At 38.7% G+C, this 20,978-nt stretch overlaps 1 protein-coding gene across 1 annotated transcript in view; it reads right to left on the reverse strand.

The window, feature by feature from the left end:
- DIP2B (DIP2 disco-interacting protein 2 homolog B (Drosophila)) overlaps positions 1-20,978 on the reverse strand; it is a 287,973-nt gene that overhangs the window by 69,217 nt on the left and 197,778 nt on the right. The window contains exons 4-6 of the mRNA XM_006870048.1: positions 19,282-19,407; positions 4,268-4,480; positions 314-469 (exon numbers count right to left, since the gene is read on the reverse strand). Coding sequence (XP_006870110.1) covers positions 314-469; positions 4,268-4,480; positions 19,282-19,407 — 495 coding nt within the window. The remainder of the gene's footprint in view (positions 1-313; positions 470-4,267; positions 4,481-19,281; positions 19,408-20,978) is intronic.

Consider the following 20,978-nt stretch of genomic DNA (forward strand, 5'->3'; position numbering starts at 1 on the left):
TGATGATAGAGAACCAATTTGGTGTTAATATACTGCTTACAGATTTTCCACCAAACCTCCTTTTTCTCTAATAGTATTCTTATCCCTGACTCAGTTTTTTGTCCAGTGTCTCTTTTGGAAGTACACACTAAGTGTGGACAAGCGTTACTGCTGCCATGTACAGACTGTCAAAGGGAAGGCTGAAAATTACTTGTTGGGCCAACTGCAGTGTAGTTCTCTAACAGCTGAGCCAGTGAGTCAGGTACTAGTTCTAGACTGAATTTTCCCAGTGCAATTTATTTTTCCCATTTAGCTACCAAAAAGAACCCCCTACCATCAGCTGTATCCATAAGGCTGGACCTGTTGGATCCTTTGTGCATGCCTTTAACTATCCCCGAGGGGGGAAGGTCAATATTTGTTGGGCGTATTGAGGAAGATGATGATGAGGAAGAGGTAGTTGTAGTGACATCAGGGGGAGCAGAGAAATTCTCTAAGAGGGGAGAAAACATCATTTAGAATTATATTACATTAGGAGTAAAAATAAGAATATTCAAACCTATTTTTTTCTAAAACAAGGAAATAACTATACAAATAATAGGAATTTAGCTCTTATAAAACAATCTTTTCAAATTGTACTAGGATAGATACAAATGGAAAACAAGATGTTAAGTCAGGGCATGTCAGCTTTCAAAAACTTGGAGAGCCTTAGTAAGATAATTACCTATGAAATTTTCTCAAAAACTTAGTTTTTTACACAGAAAGGTTACTAAATAGCCAGTGTTTTAAATTAATCATAATGAAATGGAAGTTACAAGTGATCTCAAAATGTAACCCAAGTGAGTATGACCATAATTGGCTACTGATCTCCTTGTCTCTTGGACATTTCTTCATGATTATGTTGGTTTATCGACATTTCCCCTTCAATCCAGTAACAAAATAGTATCTTGGAAGAAGGTTAATTTACTTAGTTTTCCAAATCAAGAAAACACAGATATAGTCTACTTTCCAAATTTTATGAGAGGGCCCATAAGTGGCTAGTATACACTCAATAGGCAAGGTTCTCCTTTTGCACTAAGCCAGGGGTGGGAAACATCCAGCCTGCGGGCTGTATGTTGTCGTTGTTAAGTGCCATCAAGTCGATTCCGACCCATAGCGACACTGTATAGGGTTTCCGAGGAGCAGCTGGTGAACTTGCTTTGCAGTCTGGTGCATTAACCCACAGCACCACATCAGGTCTAAATCATTTGGTCTGGTGCTGCAAAGGCAACTGCTTTTCCAGCCATCACATTGGTGGTGGTGGTTGTGTGCCACAAAGTCAGTTAAGAGGATTTCTGAGGCTGTAAATCTTTACGGAAGCAGAAAGCCTCTTCTTTCTCCTGCGGAGCAGCTGGTAGATTTGAACTGCTGACCTTGTGGTTCGCAGTCCAGCTCGTAATCCAGTATGCTACCAGGGCTCCTTGGCCATCACGTTGTTGTTGTTTAGTGCCGTCAAGTCAGTTCCGACCCATAGTGACCCTTGTGTGTTTGACCAAATACTTGTTGTTGTTACGTGCCTTGGAGTCGGTTCCGACATGTAGCAACCCTGTATAGGGTTTCCAAGGAGTGGCTGGTGAGTTTGATTTGCCGACTTGTGGTTCAGACTAACCTTGCAGTCCACTGCTCTATCCCACAGCGCCACAAATGTAGCAGTTTAATTTTTAAGTTGATCATTTTGTAAGGCCCATGAATGATGTTATAAATTTTGGCAGAAAAAAGGTTCCCCACCCCTGCAGTAAGCAGTGATTACTGCTATAGTATTCTACTTTATATAGAGGTTCTTAATGTAAAGAGACCAAGTGACATTAGGTTTGGAAGAGATTTACTGAAAAGCCATGTTAAAAGTTTAGAAGAAAACATACTTTTAACTAGGAAAAGTAAGAGAGAAAGAAAATTAGAGGAAATAAAATGAATATTTTACAGAATTACGAAAAGCATCTCAACACTATAAAAAGAGGGAAAAAATAATATAAACAACTAATTCGTGGAAAAGGTCTCTATGCTCCCCAAATCTGTAATTATCAGTTTAATAACTGAAAGCTTAACCTGTATTAGCACAAGAATATTGTAGTAATCTATCTATAATCTGATATTAAAAATGGACATTTTTATTTGACCAAGCAAGTCCCACTTATAGGAATATATTCCAAGAAAATAACCAGACAAATGCACAAAGTATGTGATTCACTCCAGAAATTTTTGTAATAATGAAAAACTGGGAACAATTTAAATGTCCAAAAGAGGGAATGGCTAAATAAAGCAGGCCACAGTGGTACAATGGTATATTTTCAAACCAGGAGAATAATAGTGCTAGACCGCAAGGTTGGTGTGAACCACAGGTTGGTGGTTCAAATTCACCAGCACTCCTTGGCAACCTTATACAGAGTCGCTATGAGTTTAAACTGACTCGACAGCACTTAACAACAACAACAATATTAATGATATAAAAGCAGTTTCTGATATGCTACTAAAGTACATAGCAGGTTCTGAACATTACGTTTAGCACAATTTTGTTTTGTAAAAAATCAAAGCCTAAACCTTATCTATTCACCTGTAAATGGAGTCTACAAAGAGAGATATTACAGTGATAACAACTGGTGCTACCCATGAAAGGTGGAATTATAGATTATTTTATTTTTCCTTTACCAGTATTTTCACAATTTTTTCTATTAGGAACACGGATTATTACTTCTGCTAGAACAAATACCCAAAACCCATTAATGCTGGATAAGCTTGTTTCTGTGAGTAACCAAAACAATCAATAACTTTTCACACAGTAGAGGAAGCAAGTAGAAAATGTGAGTGCAGATGAAATCATCCTGTTAACAAAAGCTGAAATAAAGTTAACAGTAGTGAGGTTGGCCCAGGATCAGGCAGTGTTTCGTTCTGCTGTGCATAAGGTCACTATGGGTCGGTACCGACTCGATGGCACCTAACAACAACAACAGGCATTAGGACAATATTTTTAATCATTGAATTTGCTCTTTAGCATGGAAGCATGGAAATAAAATCAAATCCAACCAACTTAGCCTCCAAAAGAGAAGAGGTGGTGAATACGCACACCACTTTAGGGAGGTTCTGTGAATTATGGGGCAGAGTTAAGTGTGCAGGGCAAGTCATCTTATCTGCTGGCATTGGACTTTTTAAATTGGGGAATTTTCTTTTAAAAATTGTTGCCAGAAATCAAGGAATAGTAGTAAAGGTACACATTCTATATCTTTATCTTCTGTTTAAGCTGGTACAGAAAGGCCACGCATTTGAAAATTGTAAGACAAAAAAAAAATGTAATTGAATGTCAAGCAAAAAAAGGGAGGTTATCACAAACATATGTGAATAATGCATATACATTACTTAGTGACATTTCTACCAACCAACTAAACAAAAGCAGAGATCTGAGCTATCTTTCTCTGCAGATGTCACAAACTCTTAAAGAACACACAAAAACATAAAGCAGAGCCAAGCAAAAGCTACACTCTATACAGTAGCGTGGAGAGCAGGCAGCAGCTCACACAGTACCAACATCTTCAGCCTGCACACTCTGGCTGTAGCAATATTACAGCAGCAAGGACAAGAAATCCAGTCTTTATGGTACAGACAAAAGGGTCTCACTGGCATTGTGTCAGTGCAGAATTTGCTGAGGTTTAATGTTGTTTTGTTTTGTTTTTTCTTTCTAAGATTATAGACTACCAAAACCCACTGACATTGAATCGATTCTGACTCAGAGTGACCCTGTTGGACAGAGTAGAACTGCTCCAGAAGGTTCCCAAGGCTGTAGTCTTTATGGAAGCAGACTGCCCCATCATTCTTCCATAGAGTGGCCAGTGGATTCAAACTGTTAACCTTCTGATTAGCAGTTGAGTGTTTTAACCACAGCACCACCAAGATTCCTTATATTGAAAATAGTCCTAGGAAGATATACATATTTCAACACCTTTCAATTTATGGACTATTCTTCACCTCAGATAAACCCATGTTAGACTGGTGGTGTATCTTGCAGCTTGAGTATTGCTTATGGAAATAGCTATGGCTTCAGGTGGGCAATACTGAGCACCAAAAACACAGATGATACCTATCATTCCCAAAACAAATGTATTGCTGGTGTTTCCTTCTTTGCCTCAATAACTGTCATGTCCTCTCTGATTGTATTTGTTAGGCCATTTCGAAAAACTTAATACAAATCAAGAATGCTTTTCTGGATACTGGGAGCCAAATGGGACATAATTTGGACTTCTTGGGTAGATCCAGCTCCTACCTATTCGAGTATTGGCAAATACATCAGCTAGAGACCCACTGGTTCCTTTGACCTCTCCATGGGACAGCGTAGAAGATGCAGATGAAGAAGTGGACGATCCCTGAATGGAACGGTTGATCCAGGATTCAGCATTCTGTAAGCTCTGTTGCAAGGCAGCAGAGAGCGCAGCTTGGCGTCTCAGAGAGCCCTCATCTTCAGAGGCCGAAGACGTGTCTGTGTGGAATTAGAAAAAAAGAAGTTCTCCATCCTGCCTACAACAGAGACCTTTCAATTCTGGCTCACTGACCATACGTTCAGTTTTTACACCAGCAAAACATTCGCATTCTTAAGGTAGGTAATATGCAAGTTTTTGTAAGAATTTCAAGGGAAGGTCTATGGATCAAAGCCTGCAAAAGTAAAATAGTCTAAATCAATAATTTTAAGTTGTTCTAAAAATCTCTTGAGAACATTTAAATGTCATTCATTTCTTTCTATTCTGAGCTAAATAAGTATCTAAAATCTTCTGGTTTATCTACTTATTTTCAAGTGATATTAAGGTGCTCATATATCTTCCTTGGCCTCTTTATTAAAGAACCTTGTGATAGGTTGTTACACTGATCTTGACAAGTATATATTAATTAAGCTCTACCTAAAAGGAAATGATCTTGATAGGGAGATACAAAAACTTATTTTTGTTAACAGTGTATGTGTCAAACAGTGAGCTGAGGGCTGGAGAAGTGAGACGGAGTAACTCACAGTTCCTCGCCTGGAGTCATTTCTGGTTTAATGGGAAAATCAGCTGGTCACCTGACACAGGTAGGCTTCCAAATATGACAGGAAAGGGCATTGCATCTGTATTTCTTTCCTTAATTCTCAGTCTGAGGGGAATTGTGAGAATTTCACTGAAGTCTGTATTTAGCCTGGCTCTAACTTCAGGAAAATAAGGCCTAAATTAGAAAAGCATGATGAAAAAAAGAAAGAAAGAAAAAATGTTCAACCAAATATAGGATAGCTGAGGGAAGGAGAAGTCAGATATTTATTCCAGGGAGTCTTGGTGTGGTGCTGCAGTATAAGCACTGGACTGCTAACCACAGGTTAGTGGTTCAAACCCACTAGTCACTCCTTGGAAACCCTATACAGGGTTGGAACTGACTTGACAACAACAAGCTTATAAGATCTTCATGTTAAAGGTGGCATTTGGTTTGATACAGGACAAATACTTGTAAAGAAATTCCAAATGGGGGAGGGGGTTATAATTTATGATGTGTGGATTGAATTTCATTTGATTAAAATCTTACTTTTATATATATTTAATTTTTTTCCCTGAAGTTAATCCTGTAGCACATTTTCCTCTAATTTATGTGAAAGTGCAAGGTCCATAATCTACTTGGACAATGGGAACTGGAACCACAAAAGGCTAATCTAAGTCCAGAGCAAGAGAGATAGTTAAGATCATGGCTGTCTCCTTGCTTCTTGCTCTGTGCTACCTCTAATTTATTAATGCACAATAAAGGAGACCTGAGTCCCAAGAATGATTGATTCTTTTCTATTTTAATTTTTTAAATGTCCTACATAACCACAGTATGTGCCAGGAACTATGTCAGGTCGTGGAATGCAGGGGATGTACAGGCCCTTATGAAACAATTGTTACTAGTCGAGTACAGGAACACACAAGTACAAACACTATTTGAAAGGATACAATAGATGCTAAGAAATAGGGTAAACCAGTGTTTCACAGGCTGGGCACAGATCTCAGCTGGATAAACCTGGAGAAGTTAGCTGAATATGGTGAATTCATGGTGTTTCAACTTTGTTGTTAAGTGCCATTGAGTCAATTCCGACTCATGACAACCTTGTATAGGATTTCTGAGGAGAGGCTGGTGGGTTTGAACCACTGATCTTGGGTTTAGCAGTCCAGTGTTTATCTTATAGCTCTGCATCAGGACTCTGGTATGTCAACTACTTCCCCATGTAAATGAAGCCAAGAGTATGAGGAGGTAAGGGACAAGAGATGAGGCTAGAGACTAGGTAAGTAAGGAAAGAGATGGAGATATCTCTTTCCTTAAAGGGGAAAGTGATTCAGATGCAAAAGAAGATGATTAAAGGAAGGTGGAGAGAAAGAAAAGCAAAAGCAACTGTACCCTTTATTTAGGGAAAACATTTTGCATAGTTTCCAAAAATATTCTAACAGTACCTTAGGAGGCAAAGATTTCTGTCTTTGTAAACAAGCTAAAATTGGGGTTCACAAAGACAGGCAAATCTGACTCTAAAAATAAAAGTTATTTTCAGGGTAACTCAAAATGAGGAGAGACAGCTGCAAATAATCCATTAATAATCGAAACATGAAATGTACCAAGTATGAATCTAGGAAATTTTGAAGTTGTCAAAAATGAAATGAAAAGCATAAAGAACGAAATCTTAGGTATTAGTGAGTTGAAATGGACTGTTGGCTACTTTGAGTATGACAATCATATGGTTTACTATGTCGGAACAACACATTCAAGAGGAAGGGCTTAGCATTCATCATGAAGAACATTTCAAGTTCTATCTTGAAATACAATGCTGTCTGTGATAGGACAATATCCATAAAGCCTACAAGGAAGACCAGTTAATACCACTATGATTCAAATTTACCAACCAACCACTAAAGCTAGTGATAATGAAATTGAGGAATTCTACCAAATCTTCAGTCTGAAATTGATCAAACATGCAATCAAGATGTACTGATAATTACAGGAGATTGGAATGCAAAAGTTAAAAGGATCAGCAGTCTGCAAACATAGCTTTGGTGATAGAGAAGATGTGGGAGATCACAAGATAGAATTCTGCAAGACCAATTACTTACTTGTCACAAATACCTTTTAAAATAACCTAAATGCAACTACACACGTGGATCTCACCAGATGGAACACACAGGAATCAAACTGACTACTGTGTGAAGAGATGGTGGAAAAGCTCCGTATCATCAGCCAAAACAAGGCCAGAGACAGACTGTGAAACAGACCAATTGCCCATATGCAAGTTCAGACTGAAGCTGATGAAAATGAAAACCACCCACAAGAGTCAAAATATGACCTTGAAAATATCCCACCTGAATTTAGAGGCCATATCAAGAAGAGATTTGATACCTTAGATACTAATTGCTGAAAACCAGAAAAGCAGTGAGATGACATCAAGAACATCATACAGGAAGAAAACAAAAAGGTCACTAAAAGACAGTAAAGAAAGAAAAGATCAAAATGGATGTCAGAAAAGACTTTGAAACTTGTTAATGAGTATAAAGAAGCTCCGGTAACGTAGTGGTTACGAATCGGGCTGCAAACTGCAAGGTCAGCAGTTCGAAACTACCAGCTGTTCCGCAGGAGAAAGATAAGGCTTTCTGTAAAGATTTACAGCCTCGGAAACCCTGTACAGGGTCGCTATGAGTCGGGATCGACTTCAGGGCACATTACAACAACAACAACATAAAGAAGCTAAAGCTAATGGAAAAAGTGAGGAAGGCAAAAGACTTAAACCGAAAATTTCAAAGAGCAACTCAAGAAGACATAGTTAACAGCATTATAATAAAATGTGCAAACACCTGGAGTTAGAAAACCAAAAGGGAAGAACTCAGCCATTTTTCAAGCTGAAGAAATTGATGAAAAAATTAAAGCCTCTACTTGCAATACTGAAGGAATGCATAGGCAAAGTAGTGAATGTTGCACAAAGCATCAAAACAAGATGGAAAGAATACAGAGTCACTGTACCAAAAAGAAATGGTCAATGTCCAACCATTTCAAGACGCAGCATATGATCAAGAACCAATGGTACTGAAGTAAGAAGTCCAAGCTGTACTGAAGGTACTGGCAAAAAAACAACAACACACAAGGCTCCAGAAACTGATGGAATACAAATGGAAATCTTCCAACAAACTGACGCAGCACTGAAGACACTCACTCACGTATGCCAAGAAATTAGGAAGACAAGATACGTGACCAACCAATTGGAAGAGATCCATTCCAAAGAGAGGTGACCCAACAGAATGTGGAAATCACTGAACAATATTATTAATATCACATGCAAGTAAAGTTTTGTTGAAGAAAATTCAAAAATAGCTATAACAGTACATCAACAGGGAACTGCCAGAAACTCAAGCTGGATTCAGAAAAGGATGTGAAGTTAGGGATATCATTGCTGATGTCAGATGGATCTTGACTAAAAGACTACACTAGAAAGATGTTTACCTGTGCTTTATTGACCATGCAAAAGCTTTCGACTGTGAGGATTCATGACAAGCTATGGATAACAGTGCAAAACAATTGTACTCATTTGGAAGCTGTACACAGACCAAGGCGCAGTCATTCAAACAGAACAAGCAGATAGTGAATGGCTTAAAATCAGGAAAGGTATGCGCCAGGGCTATATTCTTTCACCATACTTATTTAATCAATTTGTATGCTGAACAAACAATCAGAGAAGTCGGATTATATGAAGAAGAGCATGGTATCAGGATAGGAGGAAGAATCATTAAAAACCTGCAATATACAGATGATACAACCTTGCTTCGAGAAAGTGAAAAAGACCTGAAATACTTGCTGATGAATATCAAAGACTTCAGTATGGGTTGCATCTCAATATAAAGAGGATAAAAATCCTCACAATTGGACCCGTATATGATAAATGGAAAAAAGATTGAAGTTGTCAAAGACATTCATGGATGCAGCAGTCAAGAAATCAAACGGCGTACTGCACTGGGCAAAGCTGCTGTATAAGGACTCTTTAAAGTGTTCAAGAGCAAAGATGCCAGCTCGAGAACTAAGGTGCGTCTGACCCAAGCCATGATATTTCCAACAATCCCATATGCATGTGAAAGTTGGACAATGAATAAGGGAGACCTTAAAAGAACTGATGCATTTGAGTTATGGTGTTGGAGAAGAAAATTGAAAGTACCAAAAGAACCAACAAATCTGTGTTGGAAGAAGTACAGACAGAATACTCCTTTGAAGCTAGTATGACAAGACTCCGTTCTCTCATACTTTGGACATTTTGTCAGGAAGGACCAGTCCCTCAAGAAGGACATTATACTTGGTAAAGTGGAGAGTCAGGAAAGAGGAAGACCCTCAATGAGATGGACTGGCAATGACTGTGGGGATGTGCAGGACCACACATTGTTTTGTTCTGTTGTGCAACGGTCGCTACAAGTTGCAGCCGACTCACAGCACCTAACAACAACAAATCTCAGGATCCCGTGAATCCCACTGGATTTTCAGGCTGCCTTTCTGGCATCATTTATTTTAATTTGTGTAAGTCTAAAATCAGAGTAACTCAATTTTCAAAAGATAGTAAAGCCCATGATTAGGTTTATGGAAAATTGGCTTCATTGTATTTCTATATTGGATCAATTATGTAATTGAGCATATTGTTTCAATTCACTTACCTAATTTTCTCTCAGAGTGCTTCATCACTTACAGTCATGGAGCAGCTTAGTGTAAAAGAAAGAATATGGCTTTGGTGCCAGGCTTTGTGTTTTGGAGATTAAATCACCCAACTGAGATGGCTGTTTGTGTGTTCATTCAACAAACAGTATGAAGCATTACAGCAGTTGGTAGGAATACAATGGTGAGTAAGATGGAGTTCCTACCCTAGAGTCTTATAGGAAGGAGTTCAGGGCAGGTGCTCAGGACGTAAGACTTAAACCAAGAGCTGAAAAATAAGTAGGATTAATTATGAGGGGGGCACAGAGGCAGGGAAGAGTCAGGTAGAGGGGATACATGTGAGAAAGCTTCAAAGTGACAGAAAACAAGGCATATCTGATGATAATGAAAAGCACAGGATGCAAAACTGGTAGTGATGAAAGATGAGGCTACACAAGTAGTCAAAGTTGGGTTGCTAAGGGGCTTGGAAGAAGGAAACATCTTTATTCTAGTTGCTATGGGAGACTAGGAAATGAGATAATGCAAAGAAAGCATCCACAACAGTGGCAGCACATAGCAGTGGGCCAATAAACATTAGCTTCCCTTCTCTCCAGGAGAACAATATAAGAGTGTTCTTTTCTTTTGGTTACCTAACTCCAGGTCTTTGAACATTTCATTTTAATACTTAACTTTGTCTTCTCAAGATACCCCTTGAAGTTTTCTGTTTATCTCTTTACTTTCTCGTTTCTTTTAGTCCCTTTAGCCTCTCTCTACATTCAAGAGAACACGCTCAACAATTTGCAAGCTGAAAGAACTAAAGAAAAACTTCAAGCCTTGAGTTTCAATACTGAAAGATTTTATGGGTAAAATATTGAATGATGCAGAAAATATCAAAAGAAGATAGAAGGAATACACACTGTACCAAAAAGAACTGGTCAATGTTCAACCTCAAGAAACAGCATATGATCAAGAACCAATGGTACTGAATGAAGCAGTGTAAGCATCAGTGGAAGGCATTGGCGAAAACAACGCTCTGGGAACTGACACAATATGAATAGAAATGTTTCAGCTGATGTGGCACTGGAGGTTTTCACTCGTCTATGCCAAGAAATTTGGAAGACAGTACCTAGCCTATTTATTGAAAATGATTCACACTTGTGCACATTCCAAAGACAGGTGAATCTACAGAATACAGAACTCTTTGAACAATATCATTAATATAACAATCAAGTAAAATTTTGCTGACAACAATTCAAAAATGGTTGCAACAGTACATTGACAGAGAGCTGCCAGAAATCCAAGCTGGATTCAGAAGATGATGTGGAACTAGGGATATCATAACTGATGTCAGATGAATCTTGGCTGAAAGCAGATACTACTAGATGTTTACTTGTGCTTTATTCACTATGCAAAGACTTTCGACTGTGTGAATCATAACAAACGATGGATAACATTGAGAAGACACTTAATTATTGAGGAAGCTGTACCAAGAGGAAGTTGGAACTTACCTAGGGGATACTGAATGGCTCAAGATCAGCAAAGGTATATGTCAGGGTTGTATCCTTTATCCATAGTTAAATAACATCATGATAAATGAAGAAAAGATTGAAGTCATCAAATATTTCATTTTACATACATATATATATATATATAATCAACACTCATGGAAGCAGCTATTAAGAAATCAAATGACATAATGTATTAAGCAAATTTGCTGCAAAAGACCTCTTTAATGTGTTAAAGAGGAAAGATGTCATTTTGAGGACTCAGGTGTACTTGACCCAAACCCTGGTATTTTCAATCACCTCATATACATGAAAAAGCTGGGCAATTAATAAATAAGACCAGAGAAGAATTGATGTCCTTGGATTATGGTGTTGGTGAAGAATACTGAAAGTACCATGGACTGCCAGAAGAACAAACAAATCAGTTTCAAAGTAAGTATGACTAGACTGCTCCTTAGAAACAAGCATGGCGAGCCTTCGTCTCTAGTATTTTGGAAATGTTGTCAGAAAGAAATCAGTCCCTGGAGAAGGACATGATGTTTGGTACAGTGAAGGGTCAACAAATACCCTCAATGAGATGGACTGACACAGTGGCAGCAATAATGAACTCAAACATAACAACAACTGTGAGGACAGCACAGGATTGTTCTGTTACATATAGGGTTGCAATGAATCTCAAATGACTTAATGTCACCAAACAACAAGGCAAGGAAAAGTTTGAAGTTTAAAAGGGAAAAATCTGAGGCCCAAGAGGGTACAGCCTAGGAATAAAGTTAAGATTAAGAATATAGTTTTGGAAGCAGAGCCAATCTGAACCCACAAATTCTGAGCAGTTATTCTCTCACTAAACCTAACCAGGGTGAGCACTGACTTCCCCACAAGGGTTAGGGACACTTTCAAAATGTCCCCTTTCAGCATCCTACAACAGTCTTGTCTATGCTTCCAGGGAAGTGGTTTGCAACTGAGAAATTGGTCTAAGAGTCTAACCGGCAGGAAGTCCACAACCTTCCTGATCATTAACATGCAGACTAGGATGTTTCTAGAAGAAAGGGGTACTATTGGTAATTATGCCAGGTGAACTGGTCTAGATTCAGATCTTAGATTTGCCACTACTGGGCAAGTCAGTTCTTAGTGTTTTAATTTTGCAGTTTGTTGTTGTTTTTCTATTGATTCTTATTCATGGTAGATTACTTCCATTACCGTTTTCTATTTTTGAATTGTGCACTGCTGCTGTTCAGTGAATCTGTGGGAATCCTTTGTCCCCCAGTGTTAACACTTCTTAGTGGTAGTTCTTACCAGTTCTTAGTGAAATTCAAGACTTGTGCCCACTGACCACAAATTTTTAGGGAAGGTCTTTGTCTCCATTAACTCAAGGGCAAGTACAAGGCAAACAAGCTTTCTTGAGTATCTTTCTTTGCTGGCAGATTAATTTTCCTTAGCTCACTCTTCTGCTGTGGCTATAAGGCCCTGCAGATATACCGATTCCAGCTTTCATCCTTGTAAAGGACCAAAGTTTTGTCTTTTATCCCTTGTGCTAATTAAAATTTAGGTCCCTTGTTTAATAACTTCCCCTGCCTCCCGACCCCACCCTACCCAAGGCAGCCAAAGTGAGCACTCTCTCACCCCACTGATTTTCAGTGTTCATTCTCTTTTTTGCTCCTTTTTGTATTTAAAAAGGAACTGGCTGATATTTTATCCATCGTGTTTAAAAAGAAGTTTTCTTTTCACTATGTTTTTAGGAGAGTTTTCAGGTCCTGGTGTGATGATGTGGACTAACGCCCTGGACTGCAAGGTCGGCAGTTCAAACTCACTAGATGCTCCTCAGAAATCCTACAGGGTTGTTATGGGTCAGAATTGACTCGACAGAACTTAATAACAAAAAACAATTGATTGTACAGTTAGAAATAAAAGTCCTGGAAAATTATTGAGCCTCTAAAAACAACACAGCTTTACTGTGTTTTTGTTGTTGTTTTTGCATCTGTAAATAGGGTAAAGAATTGTTGAGATAAGTAAAAAGTGAAAAATACATGCTTAGCACTTAGCCCTTTGAGCAGTACACAAAGGGTAACTGTGATATAATGGTAACTATGAAATTACTTTTATCGGTAAGCCTTTAATATTAAATCAGCTATTGAAATAAATGGCTTCAACCTGTGGAATGAGTTTTCATTGTTACTGACTTTAAATTACTGAATATTTGCTAGTATCCTTAAGTAAATGTAGGCTATTCATTACTTATAAACCATACCAAGAATGAAAGTAGGCTATTAAAATTATCCAAATTTACAAATTAATTAAAGCAGGTTTATAGAGGTCAAATTTGCCAGCATTGTTTATAGTTTTGAAAATAATTAAAATGGAATATTTCGGGGGAAACTCCCCAAACTGGTCATTCAGACAGGTATTCTCTTTTAGGTCTGTATTACTAACTGATAGATATTTTGGGTTATAAGCTCTTAGCAGATAATCTTCATTCAACTTGTTGGGAATAATACTCATTCCTGCACCATGAGATCAGTATCTATTAATATTATGTAGACAGTATGTCGTAACATGACACTTAGTTCTTGTTGTGACGTGCTGTCGAGTCGATTATGACCCATAGCAACCCTGTATAGGGTTTCCAAGGAGCAGCTGGTGAGCCTGAACTGCTAACCTTGCAGTTCAAATGACTGTGCAGTCTGACTGACGCATTAACTCACAGCGTCACACCAGGACGCCAACATGACACTTTAGTTGGGTGAAAAAAGACAATCAGAAAACTTGAGCTTGACACTCAATTTCAGTTTCATTAGTGGCTATGAACCTGTTTGTTTCCTCATCTCTAAAGAAATCTGTGTTGCTCACTTCACAGAGTGTTCAGGAAGGACAAATGTAGCAATTATCTGTGAAAGTCCTCTGTATGCTATAATTCACTGTAGGTCCATAAACTATTATTCAACTATGTTCAGAACATAATATCCTAGTCTGTTCACAAGGAGCTCTGGTAATATAGTGGTTACATATTGGGCTGCTAATATCAAGGTCAGCAGTTCGAAACTACCAACTGTTCCGCAGGAGAAATATGAGGCTTTCTGCTCCTGGAAAGATTTACAGCCTCAGAAACCCTGTACAGGGTTGTTATGAGTCAGAACCACTTCCACGGCACACCACCACCATCACCTGGACCACCAGCCTGCTCATAGGCATCATTTTCATATATAGATATATACTAATTAGTGTCTCATAGAGGTCCTATAGTGGACAAAGCATAACTACCCTATAGGGTTTCCAAGACTGTAATCTTTATTGATGAGCCTTGGTAGCACAACAGCTAGAGCATTCGGCTGCTAACTGAAAGGTAGGTGGTTCAAACTCATCAACCACTCTGTGGAGAAAGATGTGCCAATCTGTTTCCATAAAAATTATATGGTCACTATGAGTTAGAATCAGTTAGACAGCAATGGGTTTGGCTTATAATCTGTATTGAAGCAGATTCCAACATCTTTCCCACACTGAGCGGTTGATGGATTTGAACCACCAACCTTTTGGTTAGTGGTCAAGTGTTTAACCACAGTGCCACAGGGTTCCATATAGAAACAGACAGAGGTTTCTTCTTATCTGCTCTATGAGTTACTTTAGGTATTTTACCCTGCGGGAGGCAGACAACTAAATTAAAGCTTCATTCTCCCTAAGCCAGCCCAACCGCTTTCAGGTCATTATGTGGTCTACTTGGTCATCTGTGTTCCCTCAGAATGCAGCACAGGGCAAAACCACATGGGTGCAGGAAAAGCTTAGAAGGAAAAAAAAACATAGGCTGTAGTTTTTGTTACTGTGTTTATCTGTATGAATGAGTAATAGTGTAACACAAAGAATCCCTACAAAGAAAGAGCTGAGGTAATTGCCTCATGACATTACTAAACAATTTCAGCACATAAAGGGAACTGGATGGCAGTAATTCAAACAGTCTAAAAGACTCTGCAAAAGGCCATAGGCACTCAAAGAACCACAGAGATTGCTACCAACTTGGGGAATTTAAAATGTCCAATTCACAAGATAGAAATTAGTGCATATTTCAATAAGCAAGTTTTAGACAGACTGAAATTTAATTATTTGAGAATGATTTATGAACAAAAGACAAACACCAACTGTTCTCCAAACTATGTGTTGTTGTTAAGTGCCGTCGAGTCAATTCTGACTCATAGTGACCCTGTATAGGGTTTCCGAGGAGAGGCTAGCAGGTTTCAACTGCCGATTTTGTGGTTCAAACTGACCTTGTGGTCCCGTGCTTATCCTACCCAGCACCAATATTATCCTACAAATGAAGTCAAGATTTATGACATAGTTTACACTTTAAAGTAAGAAAGATTGCTATTTCTTTCTCCCACAGAATGACTAGTAAGTTTGAATCACTTACTCTTCGTTTAGCAGTAAAGTGCTTAATGACTATACCACTAGGGCTCCTTTAAAACTGCTTATAATAAGGAATAATTTATGCCGACTCTTCACCTTAATTTCCCTTGAAAGCAGCTTCAGCATTCTTTTAAACATCAGTGTTTCAGAGATGACCACCAACTGATCAGAGTAGATATGCAAGATGAAACCTATTACCAGCCCTCGGTTAGCTATAACAGATGCTGGGGGATGCTGATGTAGGATCAAACTGCAGCAGGAATAAGATACAGCCAAGTCTCTAACTGGTGACTCTTGGGACCCTGGAGAATGTAACTGCAAACAGCAATGCACTACAAATTCCGTATCCTCTAAAATGATCAGTGCTAACATAAGCCTCAAGATACAGCTCTTCCCACGCTCCCTTACTAGAGCACACTAAATGTCCTAGGCATACGCGTCATGATTGAATGTGAACACCACAATCTAGTTCTGTGTGGGGACTGTGTGAAAAATCACTACGTACAAGTGCTCAACACTTCTTGGGTGCTACTTAACAACACAGATATTCTGAACAGCAAATAAAGGCTTCTCAAATTTTACTCAAGAGTCCCCCAAAACAGGAGCTAAATGGATGGGGAACCTTTTTATTACTCAGCTCTGCTGAATCTAGTTCTTGGGAGAGAGAATAATATCTTTTAATCATGAAATTATTAAGACATGTAATGTGATCAAGAAGATTATGTCATAGCTTCAAAGCTGCAGTCAGAGTAGAAGATTAGTGTTCAAAAATATAAAGTTATGCAATGAATTTCAAAGGACTATGGTCTCATTGGCATCCGAGTATGGTGCCACAGGAAAAGCACTGAACTGCTCATTACAAGGTTGGCAGCTCAAATCCATCAGCAGCTCCTTAGAAACCCTATATAATAGGGTCAGTATATGAATAGAATAGAATAGAACAGAACAGAACAGAATAGAAACCAACTTGATGGCACTTAACAACAATAACGGTCTCATTTCCATTCCAGAATACTTACTTATGCTCATACAGAATCTGTACATAGACCAAGAAGTAGTTGTTTAAACAGAACAAGGGACTACTATATGGTTTAAAATCAGGAAAGGTGTACAACAGGGTTGTACCCTTTCGCCATATTTATGCAATCTATATGCTGAGCAAGGAGCATGAAGGCTCCATACGATAAAACACTGAACAGCAAATCACAAGGTGAGAGGTTTGAGCAGAACTGCCACTGTGCAGCAGAAAGATGATGTTTTCTGCTCCCACGGATATTTAAAGCTTTGGGTCCCTGTGAGTTATAACCAACTTGACAGCACTTAACAACAACAATAATGCTGAGCAAATAATCTGAGAAGCAAGACTATATAAAGAATGCAGCATCAGGAGTGGAAGATGACTTATTAACAACTTGTGATAGGCAGAAGACACAACCTTGCTTGCTGAAAGAGGACTTGAGGAACTTAACTGTTGAAAATCAAAGTATGGATTACTATTTCAGTACGGATTACTCCTAAACATGAAGAAAACAAAATTCATTTGCATCAATAAGGAACATTATGATAAATGGGAGAAAATATTGATGTTTTCCAAGATATCATTTTACTTGGATCCACTATCAGTGCCCATGGAAGCAGTGATCAAGAAATCAAACAGTGTATATTGCATTACTCAAATTGGCTGCAAAAGATGCCTTTAAAGTGTTAAAAAACATGGACCCAAGCCATGGTATTTTCAATTGCCTCACATGCATGAGAAAGATAATTAATTGGTAAGGAAGATTGAAGAAAAATTGATGAATTTGAATTATGGTGTTGGTGAATAACAGTAAATAGAAGAATGAACAGGTCTGTCTTGGAAGAAGCATAGCCAAAATGTTCTTTGGAAGCAAGGCTAGGAAGACAGCCTTATGTGCTCTGGACATGTTATCAAGAGGGACCAGTCCCAGGAGGACATCATGCTTAGTTGAGCACCAATGAAAAGGAGGAAAATTTTCTGTAAGATGGACCCAGTACCTGCAAAAATGGGCTCATAGAACAATGACTGTGAGAATGCAGCAGGTCCAGGCAGTGTTTTGTTCTGTTGCATATGGGGTCACTAAGAAATGGAACTGACTCAACGGCACCCAATAACAACACCATGGTCTCATTCAGTAATGAACAGCCATTATTTGTTTCTAGAGTTGGTAAATCCTCCTCAGGCAGTGACTTTCATAAGCAGGGGTAAAAATGGTTTTCATTTCTTCTGAGTAGTCTCAAGATCTTTTGCTGGACTTGCAAATTAACCGAGGCCATGAGAGCAGACTACTCTGATACTGCATTTCTAATTCAGCTAGTAGAGAGGACCGTTTCTAAGAACTACATGCCACATTGCTCCCTACCCTTCGCCATTTACTACAATTGAACCCTCATCTGCACTGCAGTGGAATCTTTGCCAACAAGGAATAGCTACTAAGTTGAGAGCCCCCTTTGTCCACGAGGATCAACTGGTGCTATAGTAATGCGGAAGGGAAATCATCCAAGATTTTGAATGAGTGGGCTTAAAGTATGCACCATTATAGACACAAAATGTCTTATTGTGATTATCCTATTACGTTTGAAGAAACACTTGAAGCCACAGCGCTATTTCTCTTTCAAACATACTGACACCACAGATAGGGACAGGGGTGGGGGTGGGGAGCACAAACAGGTAATAAGTCTACAGCACACCGGAACGCTCTAACAAATCTGCCAAAACCTAGGAGAAAACTATGAACATGAACCTGGATCAGTAGAGAGCTCAACAACTTCAAAGCTGTGAATAAAAGTCAACCACAACAATGCTAGGGATCTCCCCAATGTCACTGCAAATTGTTTAGACCAAAATAGTAAGTGGGAAAAAATTTTTTTTCAAAGACTTAATTACCAGCAACATGAGAGTGAAGAGAAAGACATTATAATGAGATTCTGAAATGTTAATACGTTTTGTCTCAGAGGCCTATGTCAAGAACCTGTGTAAGAATTTCATCTAAAAAATAATCTCAAAATAATTTTTTTTTTAAAACTTTGAAAAGTATCTGAGTAGACAAGACAACTGAAGGGTGTTACAGCTGTTCTTAAAATGTCAACTTATAAACCCTTAAGATTTATTTAGCAGAGGTGAGGATTCTAAACTTAATGAATAGGTATGAGATGAAGATAACTGGTTCCACTGACCTCAAGAACCCATCAAATAAAAGTGGATTCTTATACAAAATACAGTGGTTGATAGATACACATACATTGTCATGTTTTTAAAATCTATTATCATCTTCAATGACACACCCTGAATTTTATCCCAAGTCCAAGTCCACTCATCCCTATGACTGCTGCAGAGACAAAGCATCTGATTAAGGAATACAAATGATTTAAAGAATGTTAAGAATACAGGTAACATTTTACATGTCAATGAAAATAGGTGTTCGATCACAGCAGGGTTTTTTTATATACCTTAAGCTTTGCCTGTGTTTATTCATAACTATGTGAGTTGGAGGTTACATTAAGGAAATCTGGAATACAGAAAACAAAAATGCTTTTAAATTACTTTATTTTTAAGGCTTCTTTTTGTGTGCTGCTGACAACCAAAACCTGCCACCTTCAGAGTGGACTCCTATACACCTCTACTGATGCAAAGAGTTCCAGCTCCTAGCTCAGAAAAGAAAAATACAACTTATTTCAGGAACATCAAGAAAATGCTGATGGAGAGAAAGGGCTCCAATATACCTACCAGGAGGCGTGCAGGCATCTGCAGGAGACTGGACAAACGTGGACCGCCTTTTCGTTGGCATGGGCAACGCCATTTTCTGTTCTTTATGCTTGGCCAGTGCGGCTTGAACAGCTTCAGTATGGATATCTGAAAAATTAAACATTTGCATTTATTAGCTTCTGGCTTTTATGGTGTTTACCACTGTGGGCTGAACTTTCATCAACTTAATTGTTGACAACATACAGGGAGTGATCAGGTGATTTCAAGTCATCTGTTTTCAACCAGTTGAAAATCAAAATGAAAAATACAAAGAACTCAAGGACAACTTTACATTATGTACCACACAAGGACCCGACAGAGGTGTGTGTGTTGGAGATAGGGGATGAGGGGTCGTGAGAAGAGAGTAATGAGCCTACCATGCATCTATGCCTGGAGAGGAAATCCCACCTGGATGTGGAACAGGTGCTGTAGGGTGCCTACAGGACAGTCACTATTTCTCCAGAGAAGAAGCTTAGCATTTGCTTAACTGACTAAAAGAATACTTGGCTGAGACCCTCCTCAATTCTGTGCCAAGGAACAGAAATGTAGATTTTGATTTAGAAAAATATAAGGGCAGATGTTACTTGTTTTGCCATTTTGGCCACAAAAGAATTTAGCTGACCACTTGAATGTCTAATAATTAGTCCAAAATACCAAACAATTTGCCAATCTAGTTGATGATTACATGTGTTACAGAGTAGGAAAGCTCCATAGGATTTCTTTGGCTGTAATCTTTCTGGAAGCAGATTGTCAGTCCTGTCTTCTGCGGAGCCACTGAATGAGTTTGAGCTGTCATCCTTTGGTGCAAACATCTGCATCATGTAGGGATTTATTAGATAAATATCTCATAAAAAAAACAAAATAAAAAACCACCCAGTTGATTCTAATTCATAGTGACCAGACATAGTAGAACTTCCCCATAGGTTTCCAAGGCTTTCCATCTTTTTGAAATGCACCCTAGTGGCACAGTTGTTAAAAGAGCTCAGTGGTTCAAAACTACTCCAAGAGATAGCCATGTGGCAGTCTGCATCTGTAAATATTTATATCCTCCAGTTAGCAGTCCAGTACTTATCCTACAGTGCCATACCAGGGCTCCTGTCCAATGTTGGTGTTGCTGTTAAGTGCCGCCGAGTCAGTACCAATTCACAGCAACTCTGTATAGGGTTTCAGAGCCACTGGTAGGTTTGAACTGCCAACCCTGATGTTCAAACCGACCTTGTAGTCCAGCGCATTATTCTACAGTGCCACATCAGGAATAGGAACCTCAAAATTAACACATCCAAACACAACTCTTGATTCTTCGTACTATCTATCCTCCAAGCTCACTCATTCTACATTTCTACAAAATGGAATTATAACTATACACACTATTTTGTACTCTGTTGTTATAACTTTTACAAAATCCTAATGAGATAGAAAGGAGCTCTAGTAGCACAATAGTTATGAGTCACGCTGCTAACCTCAAGGTCAGCAGTTCGAAACCATCCATGGAAGAAAGAGAAGGCTTTCTACTCTGGTAAAGATTTACAGCCTCAGAAACCCTATACAGGGTGGCTATGAGTCAGAACCAACTGCATGGCACACAACCAGCACCACCATCAGTGTAGCAAACAGTGACTGAGGTTCCAGTACACACACACAAAAACAAAAAGAATTCCCTTTACTCTAGGAGTGGGCCC

The sequence above is a fragment of the Chrysochloris asiatica genome, unplaced genomic scaffold, assembly GCF_000296735.1.
Source record: "Chrysochloris asiatica unplaced genomic scaffold, ChrAsi1.0 scaffold00138, whole genome shotgun sequence".
In the NCBI taxonomy this organism is placed as follows: domain Eukaryota; kingdom Metazoa; phylum Chordata; class Mammalia; order Afrosoricida; family Chrysochloridae; genus Chrysochloris; species Chrysochloris asiatica.